At 31.4% G+C, this 13,422-nt stretch overlaps 1 protein-coding gene across 4 annotated transcripts in view; it reads left to right on the top strand.

The window, feature by feature from the left end:
- LOC117169199 overlaps window positions 1-13,422 on the top strand; it is a 74,158-nt gene that overhangs the window by 55,403 nt on the left and 5,333 nt on the right. For all 4 annotated transcript variants that reach the window (XM_033355440.1, XM_033355441.1, XM_033355436.1 and 1 more), the window contains one exon: window positions 12,402-13,099. In XM_033355440.1, the coding sequence (XP_033211331.1) occupies window positions 12,402-13,099 (698 nt within the window). The remainder of the gene's footprint in view (window positions 1-12,401; window positions 13,100-13,422) is intronic.

The following is a 13,422-nucleotide window of genomic DNA, read 5'->3' as shown; positions in this document are numbered from 1 at the left end:
TCTACATATTCTGCAACAGGGCATGGTAAAGGAGCATTTGGAATGCATAATAAACGCAGAAAGTTTCGTAATGTATGTGTGACAGAATACGTTACCGCTATCACTTTTATTTATCTTCCAGCAGCAGGTCTTATGTTAGTCATTTTCGCGAATTCAAGAATGGAAACTGGTTGAATGTACCAGAAATTAAAAAAAATTTAAAATGTCACGTTTATAAGATGGTACCTGGTACTGAATGCGAAAAACATTCCTACATTGCGAAAACAACAAAAAACTCTTTCAGAAGTATTCGTTGTGAGCATACTTATTATTTTTTGAAAATACGCTATCGCAAAAAGTTACTTCTTTAAATTAAAATAGTTTAATTCTGACGTGCCACGTGCTCAGGGCAGTAGAGACGAGGGGGGGTTTTCATTAGGTACGAAATGGGTACGTACGTATAGAAAATCACGATAATATGGTTTTGGCTACCTTCTTACTTTTCGAGAAAAAAAAAAGGATTCCTATGCTACTGCATTTGCTCATTTAGCTTCAGAATGTAAAAAACTTAAATTCCCTCCCTTAGTGCTATCAAACCATTAGACAGTATATTTCGAAAGTTTTGTGATTATATTTCAAAAATTTATATTAAGAGTGGTTCAATTTTTCCACCTTAAGTCTAGGCTCAATTTTCGCCAACAATAACGTGAACAACAATTTATTGGTTGTGAGGCTCACCATTCTAAATTAAATGCCATGTTTAGAAGTGTTAACCCAAACATTTATTATTTGGTCGAAGCTTTGTTAAAAGTCCTAACGAGTGCCTACATAAAAATGAAAAGCGATGGAAAAAAGAGAATAGAAAATATAGAAAAAGAGCAATCTCTTTTTGATGAAATGTTAATGCTAGAAGTAGGTTTCATAACTAGATTAGAGTTAGGTTGTGAAGCTTCGCGCAAGTTCTTACCCGTAAAGATTTAGTTTTAATTTAGCGACTATTTGTAATATGTAATAGGATTTTAGTTGTATTAAATAAAGTGAAATAAACATTTTAGAAGCGTAAGGGAATTATGTTGCTAACCTTATCATTTATTTCACATGAGTTGACTTAATATTCTAATATTGTTATAAGAATAAGTGTTATTGACAATACATATTTCCCCAAAAAATTTTAAACACGCCAGTATCAAGTATATGTAGATACGTAGAAAATGCTGTCAGTCCTAAGCCTGGAAAAAGTTTAAAAGGAAATTTCGGGGAAAAAAAAACTCGAGAAATGACCTTTGTAGATTTTTACGATTGACCACAACTCGAGTGCACCGCCTGTTAGAGCCCGCTCCGCTTTTGTTTACTAGTTATTAAAAAAAATCATCAACTATGATTTTTCTAACGGTACGAGAGGCGGTGATGGATCCGGATCGAGATAATGATCATTGAGGGAATAAGCTTTTTTAAAGGCAATTCATTTCTAAATATTTTTGTCTTGCTATGTACTCCTTTCTTTGGCAGTTTTTGAAAAAATTAACATTTTTTTCGAAAATATTCTTTTCACTACACTGAAAGAAATTTTATAATAATACTTGATGTTTCAATATTCATAATTGATATAGTCGATTACGATTTAGGGAAATCGTGTAAATATAAAAATTATTGTTAGCGTAAATATGAAACTTTACAATTAGAATATGAAAACCTAATATCTTTAGAACAAGAATTGGTATATTCAATAGTAAAGATTGATATTTTATGTATTAAAACGCAGAATAAGAAAAATTGATAATGACATATTCAAATAATATAAAAGCAATAATAGGAATTAAGAGATTGAGGTACAAAAGTTAATATAAATATTCTACAAATTAATATAGTCAAAGAGAAAGTGAAAGGTAATAAGATATATTTTTATTTTCTGTGATAGACGCTAACAGAAATTGTAATCTTCAGTTGACAAAATTGCAAAAAACTGTCAAAAAATCCGAATGTCCTCACGATGTGAATCGGAGAACTTCGTATTCCCCGTTAAACTGATCAAGATTCATGTATGGACACGTGTTTTCTAGTGTTTTGTTTTTGAGGCAAGAGTGGTAATAATTGGCTAAAGTATACATTTTTTTATGATACTCAACTTACAAAATATAAAAGTTATTAGTTGAAAATTTCAAGGATTTTACCACTCAGATTTTGAGCATCAGATTACAAAGAATTACTAAAGATTCTAGAAGATTTCAATATATTCTAAAGATTTAAAAATGTTTAAAAGAATTTTTGAACGTTTTACAAAGAATTATGAACGTTTTACGAACATTTTATGGATTTGAACGATTGAAAAAAGGCGTGTACATTAGGGTGGTACAAAATCATACCTTTTGAATTTTTTTTTTGATTAGAGGGCATGCCACCCCCCCCCTCCATTTCATGTGGTTGCCGGAAAAAAATTCCCTCCAAGTTTTAGCAAAATCGTTTGATATTAAGACGTGCCGCAAAGATCCTGAAAATCCGATAAGATTAACATGGGGAAATTTTTGTTTTCGGAAAAATGGGATTCAGGTTTCTGTATTTAAACTTAGCTTGCGGAAGATATTAAGAATTCGTTAAGGAGCCTCTAATCAATCATTTCCATTACATTACTTTAAATTTTGATGCCCCCGCCCCTTGTGGAGCCCCTAAAATGCCCCAAAAACTGAATTTGACATTTTTGCATTTGGCATTTTTTGGGCTCCACAAGGGGGGAGGGCATCAAAATTTAAAGTAATTTCATGGAAATGATTGATTAGAGACTCCCCAAGAAATTCTTAATATCTCCCGCAAGCTAAGTTTAAATCCAGAAACCTGAAACCCATTTCTCCGAAAACCAAAATTTTCCCAAGAAACTTGGAGGGAATTTTTTTTCCCGGCAACCTCAGAAAATGGGGAAGGGGCATGTCCTCGATTCGAAAGTCGGTTGCTTGGACCTCCCTAGTGTACATTACTAGTTTAAAAATATTTCACAACAATTTTACAAGGGTTTTAAATATTCCCTAAGATTTAAAGGATTTCAAACAATTCAAAAAGAGTACAGTACACCAGATTTCAAAGATTGTAAAACATTTGGAAAATTTGAAAATATTTCACTAAGATTTCAAAGAATTCGATGATTTCAACGAATAAAAAATATTCACGAATATTTCAAAAAAAATTCACAAAGATTTTGAATATTTCATAAAGATTTCAAGGATTTCAAAGGCGACTTCTGTTCGCAAAAAATAAGGAATTATTTTATTTATAGCTCTTTTTTCTTATAAATGGTTGGCCTTGTAAATGTATAATAATATACTTTTTTTTTATTATTACACCATTAAGCCATTTCCCTTTCGGGGTAGGCGTGACTCACTCGGCTGGGGAAAGGAGTAGTGTGTGGAAGGGATAGAGATTTTTCAGTTTTATCCAGAATTCTCATGCTATTTAAGTAAATAACACGTTCATTCCGCAACACTGCTCCGACCCAGGTTGCCGATCAATCTCTCTAGCAATCACCCCAAGCGAAGAACCTCACGAAGTCGTTATGTAAGGTTCCCCACTTGGGTACATTAATAGCCAAGGTCTTTGTTTCAGGCGTCGTTCACTCTACTGACACTCTTTTTATTAACTATTCGCCGCCATACTTTCCTGTCCTGGCATACTTCTCTAGCTTCTTTTATGTCCATGCATTTTTTCATGCAGGCTCTCGTGTTTCTGTGACTTCTTACGTCCCTTCTAAGTAGGGTCTCATTCACACATTCTAACCATTCTTTCCGCGGTCTACCTCTGGGTACGTTGCCATTTACTTTACCTTGATACACTTGTTTCGTTAGTCGTTCATTTGGCATTCTCTCAACATGTCCGAACCATCTTAACCGATTTCTTTCCCATGTGTCTACTAGCGTCTCTTCTTCACCACATTCTTTTAGAATTATCTCGTTACTTACTTTGTCCATTAGGGATTTCCCGCTTATTATGCGCATGAATCTCATGTCAATTGCGTTAATATAAAAAATTTGTATTAAGTTCAGGGCACCCACAACTTTTTTCCTGGCACTGTTACTTGTATTACCAAGCCGAATGTGAGGCGGAAACGAGGTGATTTAAAAAAATGAAAAACCTATAGATATTTTTGAATGTAATTCAATCCCAGTTTTGACCTTATTAAAACAGAATATTTTCTTATTTTTACTTTTAATTTTGAATGTTTCAAAGTCGAGTTATCAAGCACCATGCCGTTTCTCACAATTCTAAGAATTCTTACCATTTACTATATAAGGAATTTTCAAATCCCTTTTCATAGCGTGAGTTGCGTGCGATGCGTGTGTTACATGTATATGTTTGCGTACTATGTATTCAAGTGTAAAAGTTAAGTCAGTTACTTCAGCGAATGTGTATTCTACATTGTTATGTGTACAAATACTAATAATGATAATGATAATGTGCGTATTTATGTGCTATAATTGTGCAGTGTGAGTTGGTGGAATGTCACGACTGGTTACGAACTTGTCGTTTTCGTATTTTCGACTGTCACATTTTTTTCGAGTGTCTCATAATTTTTATTATAGTCTTTAACAAATTTCAGAATCCTCTCTTTCAAAATGTGAAAAAATTATTCCAATCTTTCTAATAATTGACATTATAGTCTTGCTTCAATTTAATATAGTGAATTTTAAATATCACATTTTCTTTTACAAGTTTTGAAAAACTTATAATAATTTTCCAAAGTAAATTTTTCATAGATTATTAATAAATACTATACTACTTTTTAATATACATACCCGATTTCCCTAAATCTTAAAGATTATACTCAATTGTAATATCGATTTTAACGTTTTTTGTAACTAAATTTCTATGGGTGCAGAACATTTTCATGCAAGGAGAACAACTCCATGTTGAAGGAAATTTAATATGATTGAATAATATGTCAAATCAACTAGTGTTGCACATCGAGCCGAGAAATTCTCGTTATCGTTCGAGATCGTGTCAAACTTGAAATATTTCCCGAGCCAAGATTTTTTAACCTTCTTTTGTTTTGTTTTGTATCGCATCGTCTGAAAACCCGATCAATGTGCTCGTTAAATATCAGTTTTAAAAATGTCAATGGAAAATGTAAACACAAAAAACGCAAAAAATCTAATGAAAAACGAAGAATCACATGACGAACAGAACGGAAGGTTCAAAAAATAAAATGTTTTTTATTATTAATAAATTATATAAAACTATTATATGCCATTTATTTTTAGGGGTTTCAACTCGTATTTTGTTCATTTATCAGAATACTGTTTTTTATAATATTTTAAAATATTGATGATATAATATTATATGTAGAATTTTCGTTCATTCTAATATACCTAGTTAAAGAATACTTAATGTTGTAATAGAATAATATAAAAAAGCAGCTTATACACTGACACCTATTAATTTAACCAGAAAAAAACCGCAGAGAGCACAAAGCCCAAATCGTTTCGAAATTCAAAAAAAGTAAACCCGTATTTTAATTAATTTTGATTTTTAATGGTGCCTGTTGGGAGTTCAAATTTGCATGGGAAAATGCATGAGAAAAAGTCACTTTTTGGTATTTTTCGAATATTTGTTCAGGGTTAGGGAAAAGTTGACATTAAAGTTAAAAGACTTGTAGAGAACTTTCTAACGAAGAATTTTACCTATTATACATATGAGTTTGACGTACCTAACCCCCCCCCCCCCCCCCCCCCCCCCCCCCCCCGGGGCCCTGAAAACTATGCTTAAATAAAAAAATGTACAGTCTTCAAGAAATTGACTCTTTTAAGCAGTTTGTTCTCCTTTTTTTCGGAAATCATTACTATAGGTCTATTGAAATATTTACAAATTTTCTTCAGTTAATTTTCATTTATTTAAATAAATTCTATTTGTTTAAGTAATCTGTTTTTCTCGAAAATTCGTCAAAAATCTGTTTTTTGAGATCGGAATGGCATCTTTATTATCTCAAAAAGACTTTATTTATTTCCAAATTTCTTCCAATTGTTCAAACAATTGATTATTATTATCAATTTTAAACTTTTTTCAAATTATGGTAGAAAAGTCTGCTTTTCTTGTAACAAACCTATAGATTTCAATTTCAAGGTATCTTGTCTAAATTATCTAATAAATCCTTAACTGTTTGAACAAATTCAACTTGTTTAAACAATTTTTTTGGTTCTTAGGTATACTTGAATTATTGAATTATTAATGGAATGTTGAAAATTCATAATAATTTTATTATTTTAATAATGGAAATTATTTAAAAATATGAATAATGTCACTTAAAAATAACAGTTGGCCAGTCCGATCTAAATAAATAGAATTTTAGGTGAATTGAACAAAAAAATTTGTTTAAACAAATAAGGATTTATTAGATAATGTAGACAAGATATCTTGAAATTAAAATCTATATAGGTTTGTTACAAGGAAAGCTAACTTTTCTACCATAATTGGAAAAAAATGAAAATTGATAATAATAATTAATTGTTTAAAAAATAGGAAAAAAATTTGAAATAAAGTCTTTTTGGAATTTCTGCACGGGAAACTGTAATCAGCAGGATCAAATAAAGACAGTAAAATTCTTAAAATATTTTGTTTGGCATGTATAAATTACATGAAAAAATGAATATTCAGTTTTAATATTGATTTCATTAATAAAGCAATGATTTAATAATAATCTACAGTTTCATTAAATATTTGAAAATTAGTCCGTCATATTTAATCTACTATTTGGATTGTTTAAAATCTTTACCTAAATTCGTTTTCAGCGACCCAAGGAACTTCTAACATTGGCGCTCATGATAAATTGGTTCGCAAGCTTGACTTAGCTTAAAAAGTTTGAGTCTATAAATTAAAATTTAATAACTTCAGGTTAGAAATATTTCTCTAAAAAGTTTGCACTAAAATGTTTTGTTTTTTAAATGAGTTAAAGTTATTATAAATATAAAAAGGTTTTGAATTGTTTATAAATAAAATATTTAGACAGTTTTTGAAACCTTTTTCTCGGTTTGATCGATTTAGCGAAAAGGTGATCTCGTGAGACGGTTCGAACCGATATGACGTTTTAAAAAGACGAACAATTTTTTTCCTCTCGTCGGATTCTCGAATGAATCGCACTATATGCATCACTAAAACCAACACGGGTTGCGTGATGCCTTCCTCGGAAATGTAATTTTTGAACGAAAAGTGATAAAATACAAATATTATTGTAACAGGAATTAGTTATATATTTATTTAATATTTATTAATAAACATGTTAGGAAGTAACCAGTGGTGTAGTCCTAAAAGAAAAAGTGGTACTTTATATAAAATACGTTACCAGTTTTAGCGGGAGGGGGGGGGGGGGCTAAAAACTAAGGATGATAATGTTTAGGTGGGGTTGTAAGCGAAATAACGTTATGAACTTAGATAACGTTTTTATTTTTAGGTAAAAGTTGATTTTTACATTCTCATCGGAGAAGGTTTTAGATTTTTGTGAACTTTGGCCCCCCTCCTCCACCCCCCGTTTTTGTCTATTGTCCACGTTTTGAGACACTCTGAACCCGAAAAACAGGTTTTCGCGAATGTGTATGTTTGTGAGTGTGTGTTTCTTCGTGCGTCTTTAGATTTTTAGATTGTTAGTACGATAAGTTTCGAAAGAATTAATAGATTGGATTGGCCTTTGGTCTACTCTTTTGGTGTCTTCAATTGAAGACCAGGTTCGCTAGCCAGCCATTTTGGATCAAAATTAAAAAAATGAGAGTACTTTCAAAATTTTTGAGACCTCTTTTTCTCAAGATGCAAAAATTCTCTGTACGGTTATTCTTAGTACTTAAAAAGACGAAAATTTTCTATTCATTACTTTTCCGATGCAAAAAAATACTAATAACATACGATATAAAAAAAAGTAAAAAATGAAAAAACGTTCCATTTTGGAAGACCCACAAAATTATCATAACAACTTTATGAATAGACTCAAAAAACTGAAAATTTTATTTTTGACGGTGCAAGACTAATGAAAAATAAAAAGTTCCATTTTACGGTTAAACTATCCAAGGTACGAAAAAAATGAGGCACACATTTTGCAACCATAAAATATCTACAAATTTGCTTCGAATTAGTTTTTCATAATACGCGTAGCTTTTGTTTTATTCATAAAAAACAATATTTAACGACGCTAGAGAAGAAAAAAAATTTCTTAGTTTTTTACACGAGTGAAACCCGAAATATCTCTTATTAACAAAATGAATCATCGTGAAAGCATTAAATCTATTATTACAAAAATTGTTCATTCAAAAAGATTTACAAATTCGTTATAAGCTTATATTGTCAAAATACATTACAAAGAAAAAAACTAAATCGTTGAAAATTAATAATAAATTAATTAAATTTAGTGAAAAAAGGACTGATTCAGTATCTCTCTGTCTCTCTGTTACAAGTACACTTTCTATAGTCTCCCTTTTATGCGGTAATTCGCAATTGCTCTAAGGACTCTTCGTTATCCCCACAATTGCCACTTTAAGGAAAGCCTGTACTATACTCTCCCTTTTGTCTCTCTCCCTCACTGCACTCTCTTCTATGCGATCTCCTTAATACGCATGATGATTCCTCACGAAAAATTTCAAAGTTAATCTATCAAAGTTTCACTTCTACCATTTGGCTCCAATGCTACTCACTGAGTTTAGTTACACCAGCCCCCCCCCCCACTCTTAATTTTTGGGTTTTCTATAGCCTCCTGAATTGCGTCCCAAATGCGCTCAAATGCGCAACCGATTAAAATTTTTGCTCCACAAAACTGTAGGAGTTATATCAGGTGTTACGCGGGGGTGAGCGCAACGCTACCCCCCCCCATTTTAAAATTAAAAATTTAAATCACATGGTCTTGAAGATCTTCAAATGCGCTCATATGCGCCATAGAGAAAAAATTTGGCGCCACATGTATAACCGAGTTATCAGCAATCGAAATGGGGGGAGGGGCTAGCGTGATTTTTCTAAACTAATAATATTTTTCCAAATTCATCATACCTATCTTTCATAACTTCAACTGCGCTCAAATGCGCCACCACTAAAAAAAATTCGCTAACTAATTAACAAAGATATGGATTCTTTCGTTTTTGAATGCGCTCATATGCACCATAATTTTTTTTGACAATTTTAAAAAATGCACAAGATATGGAGATAACAAAATGTTACGAAGTGATAACCAACAAAATAAAAAGCTTGCAATCCGCATTGATGAAGGAAGTTGCCTATAGGGTTTCAAATGCAAAATGCGCCACTTTCATAATTAACAAGAAACCAAAATCAACCCCCCAATTAAAACTTGCTACCGATCCACTACCCGATGATATCTCCAAATAAGCTAAATTGCAATATAAAAGTTTATAATGATCTCTTCGGATAGAATTCCAAATACGCTCATATGCGCCACTTTCGAAATTGACAAAAAACCATAATCAACACCCTCATTACCACTTGTTACGATTCATTTTAAATCTTAGACGAAGAGACAATTATAAATTTTTATGCAGAAGTTTACGTTATTTGGAGATATCATCAATGTGGATTGAAAACTTTTTATTTTGTTGGTCATCATTCGTAACATTTTTTTACCTCCATATCGTGGACAATTTTCAAGATTTTCGAAAAAAATTTTGTGGCGCATATGAGCGCATTTGAAGATGAATTAATCCATGCCCTCAACTTTATATTGCACATGATTGATGAGGATTTAACACCTGCGTTACACTGCCACCCTCTCCCCAAAATATGATATCTTTGTTAATTAGCTAGCGCAAAATTTTTTTATTGGTGGCGCATTTGAGCACATTTGAAGTTATGAAAGATAAGTATGATGAATTTGAGAAAATTTAATTAGTTTAGAAAAATGACGCTAGCCCCCTCCCCTCATTTTGATCCCTGATAACTCGGTTATCAATGTGGCGCAAAATTTTTTCTTTATGGCGCATATGAGCGCATTTGAATCCCCATAGAAAACTTCCGTTATTAATGTGGATTGCAAACTTTTTATTTAGTTGGTCATCACTTCGTAAAATTTTGTTACCTCTATATCTTGGGCAATTTTCAAGATTTTCGAATAAAAATTTGTCGCGCATGTGAGCGCATTTGAAGTTATGAAAGATAGGTATGATGAATTTGAAAAAAATGTTATTAGTTTAGAAAAATCAGGTAAGCCCCCCCCCCTATTTCGGTCACTGATAATTCGGTTATCAATGTGGCGCAACATTTTTTCTCTATGGCGCATATGAGCGCATTTGAAGATCTTCAAGATCATTTGATGTAAATTTTGTTTTCTCGAATGGGGGGGGGGGGGGCGTTACGACCCCCCGTGTAATACCTGATATAACTTCTACAGTTTTGTGACGCAAAAATTTTAATTTATGGCGCATTTGAGCGCATTTGGGGCGCAATTCAGTGGGCTATTGGAAACCCAAAAATTAAGAGTGGGGGGCTGGTGTAACTGACTTCTCTCACTGCTTTTGTTTAGAAATAAAATTATTTGCTTAAAATATCGACTGTTACATGTTTCGTTGAGAATTCATTTTTTTGGGTTAAAAAGTCGATTATTTAACTGAACGTTAAATTACTTTTTCTCATAAGGTATTCATAATTATAGTTAAAAATTAAACTATTTGCTCTTAAATTAACTTTTTGGTTGTAAAATCATATTTTTGATATATTTGATGAGTTAGAAATTCGTCTTTTTTATAGAAAAGTAGTCAAAAATTCCTCTTTTCATTTGAAAATTAACAAATTTTCTGGATTTCTTTTTGTTTTGTACAAAGTTATAGGTTTATCAAAGTTTTTCTCTAAAAATTTAACTCTTACCTTTTTCACTGAAACTTTATGCTGATTATTGTATTAGTTAAAAATTTAAACGTTTGATCAAACAATTTATGTGTTTTTCTGACAGGTCGTCTTTTTAGTTAAAAATTTAACAATTTGATAAAAAATGTATATATTTCGTAAAAAATCCGTCCTTTTGGGACGAAAATTGGTCTTGTTTGTTGAAAGTTCAACTTTTTGGCTGAGAATGAAATTATCTTACAAAATTCATATTTCTTGACTGAAAATGATCTTTTTTGTTAAAAAACATTCGACTTTTTAGCTTAAAAACTTTACTCATTTGTCGAAAATTCATCTTTTATGGTAGGAAAGTCATCTTTCTTGTTTGAAAATGAACTTTTTAATGAAAATTCACCTAAATTTTAAAAACTTCGTCTTTTGATCTTAAAAATTCAAATATTTGATTAGGTTTTAATCCTTCATGGTTGAAAAATTTTCGTTCTTGGTTAAAGAAAAACTTCTTTGCTAAAAATTCAGCTGTTTTCTAGAAATTAATAAGAATTTAGTATAAATTCCCTATGAATTCAAATGAAATTGCAAAAGTTATTTGAAACTCTTTTCAAATCTTTGAAACTCTACGAAATCCCAAACTTCTCGTAAATAAATTCTTCGTAATCCATTAAAATATTATAGAATCCTGTGAAATTCTATGAAATCTGATGATAGCTTTTGAAATTCTGGATAAGTTTTTTTTTTGAAAATAATTCTAAATCCTATAGATCCTGCAAAATCGTTCTATTTGTACCGAAATTCTAGGAAATTCTTTACAATCGCATACATTTTCTTAAGTCCCTTAAAATCTTCCGAAATACCCTAAAATATTTCAAACCCTTTGAGATCTCTTCAAATGATTGAACACAGTGAAAAATTCTTTCAAATCTTTAAAAAATCACTACAATATTTAAAATCCTTTGAAATCTTTTAAAATGCCCTGAAATTTTTAAGAATTCTGTAAATGCTTTAGAAATCTTCTGAATTTCTTTAAAGCTTTTGAAAATTTCTTAGAATTATTAACAAATAACCTATAATATTTAAAATCTCTTAAAATCATTTGAAATTTTTAAAAAACATTAAAAGTGACTAACATCTGTACAATTCTTTGAACTTTGTTACCCACTAACATGTTTACTAATATATATTTAATAAATACTACAACCTTTCTTACAAAACACTTTTCATTATTTCCCATAAAAATAATATTTTTAATTCACCACTTTTTGTTCAGAACTTATATTTTAGAGAAAGGCAACACAACTATATGGGTGAAAATAATGTGTTTTTTCATATTTTCATATAAAAAATTGATTTTTTAAAACTATTTCAATCAGAAAAAGTATCTACGACTTCTTACTATTCACGGAAAGTAAAACATACAAATGAAAATGAACATAAAGATTTTCTTCCCTAAAACTGTCCGAAAAAGTATTGGATTTCCAATAGTTATCGTGAAAGAAGTATCGACTGAAGGTCACTGCAAGCCATGTCTGAAATCGTGCTTATTTCGGAAGTATATCTAATTCTAAATAAATATAGACTTTTTTTCAAAATACCTTGAATAAAAAAAATTCTTTCAACAGGTATCCCTTGCTGTTGTTATGGTTACACTGATCCTCATCCTTATGACGAATGGGAGTGCGGGAAAACTTCTGGAACAATGGCTCAAGAAGTGCTTCTGGAGTTATCTCGAACGCTAAATTCCGTTTTGGAGGGCGATACCAGCATGACACCTGAAGAAATATTACGAGACATTTCTCGAACAATTACTCAAGGCGTCGATGTCAACAAGAAAACACTTTTTGAGGATTATATTTATCGCAATTCATCCACATCAAGTGGAGGAAAAGATTCCTTTTCCACAGAAATGAATCCAATAAATTCAAGGGTCTATGGGAAAACTGAAACCTACCTTGGATTGCAGAACCCTTCCTGGTCCAGATCTCACTGCCATCATGCAAAAAATTCTCCTAGTCAGGATCTGCTCACTACTTCATATGGAAAACAGACAAATCCTCGTTTTGAAGATGACCAAAACAGGAAAGAAAGTTCCTCAGGAGTTCTTGTGGTCCCAGAAAATGAAGGATTTTTTTCGAGAAATATTCATTGTTATAATACAAAAAATTCAAAAATTTGTTCCTGTAGACGCTCAGATAATTCAAATAGAGTGTCTAATTTTAAGCAAAAGGATAATGGAAAGGAGTCTGATAGGATTAATAATGAAAAGGAGCAGTGTAATTTGAGGAAGGAATATCCATCCGCAAATCATGAGTACGCAACGGTGAGTAAATCAAAATGTTATAAAAAAGTAGTTTTTTACATGGTAATTTTTTGGAAATTTATTCATTGTAACCATTACTCATACTCAATAGGATATTTTAAATCGTAATTTAATATTGACAAAATTGATGCAATCATGATAATGATCCACATGTACACCTGGTCTAAAGGAAATAGCCGCAGTATAATTGACTTTGTTGTTGCGGATCAAAGACTTAGAGATTAGTCAAAGATACAAGAGTCATGAGGGGTCCTGAATGCAATACTGATCATTACCTTCTGATCTCAAAAATTAACTTAGGTCGGGGTTGGAGAAAAAAGAGA

The sequence above is a fragment of the Belonocnema kinseyi genome, chromosome 3 (genome assembly GCF_010883055.1).
Source record: "Belonocnema kinseyi isolate 2016_QV_RU_SX_M_011 chromosome 3, B_treatae_v1, whole genome shotgun sequence".
Taxonomy (NCBI): Eukaryota; Metazoa; Arthropoda; class Insecta; order Hymenoptera; family Cynipidae; genus Belonocnema; species Belonocnema kinseyi.
The sequence above is the reverse complement of the archived record's forward strand: the minus strand, read 5'-3'. Positions and strand labels throughout refer to the sequence as shown.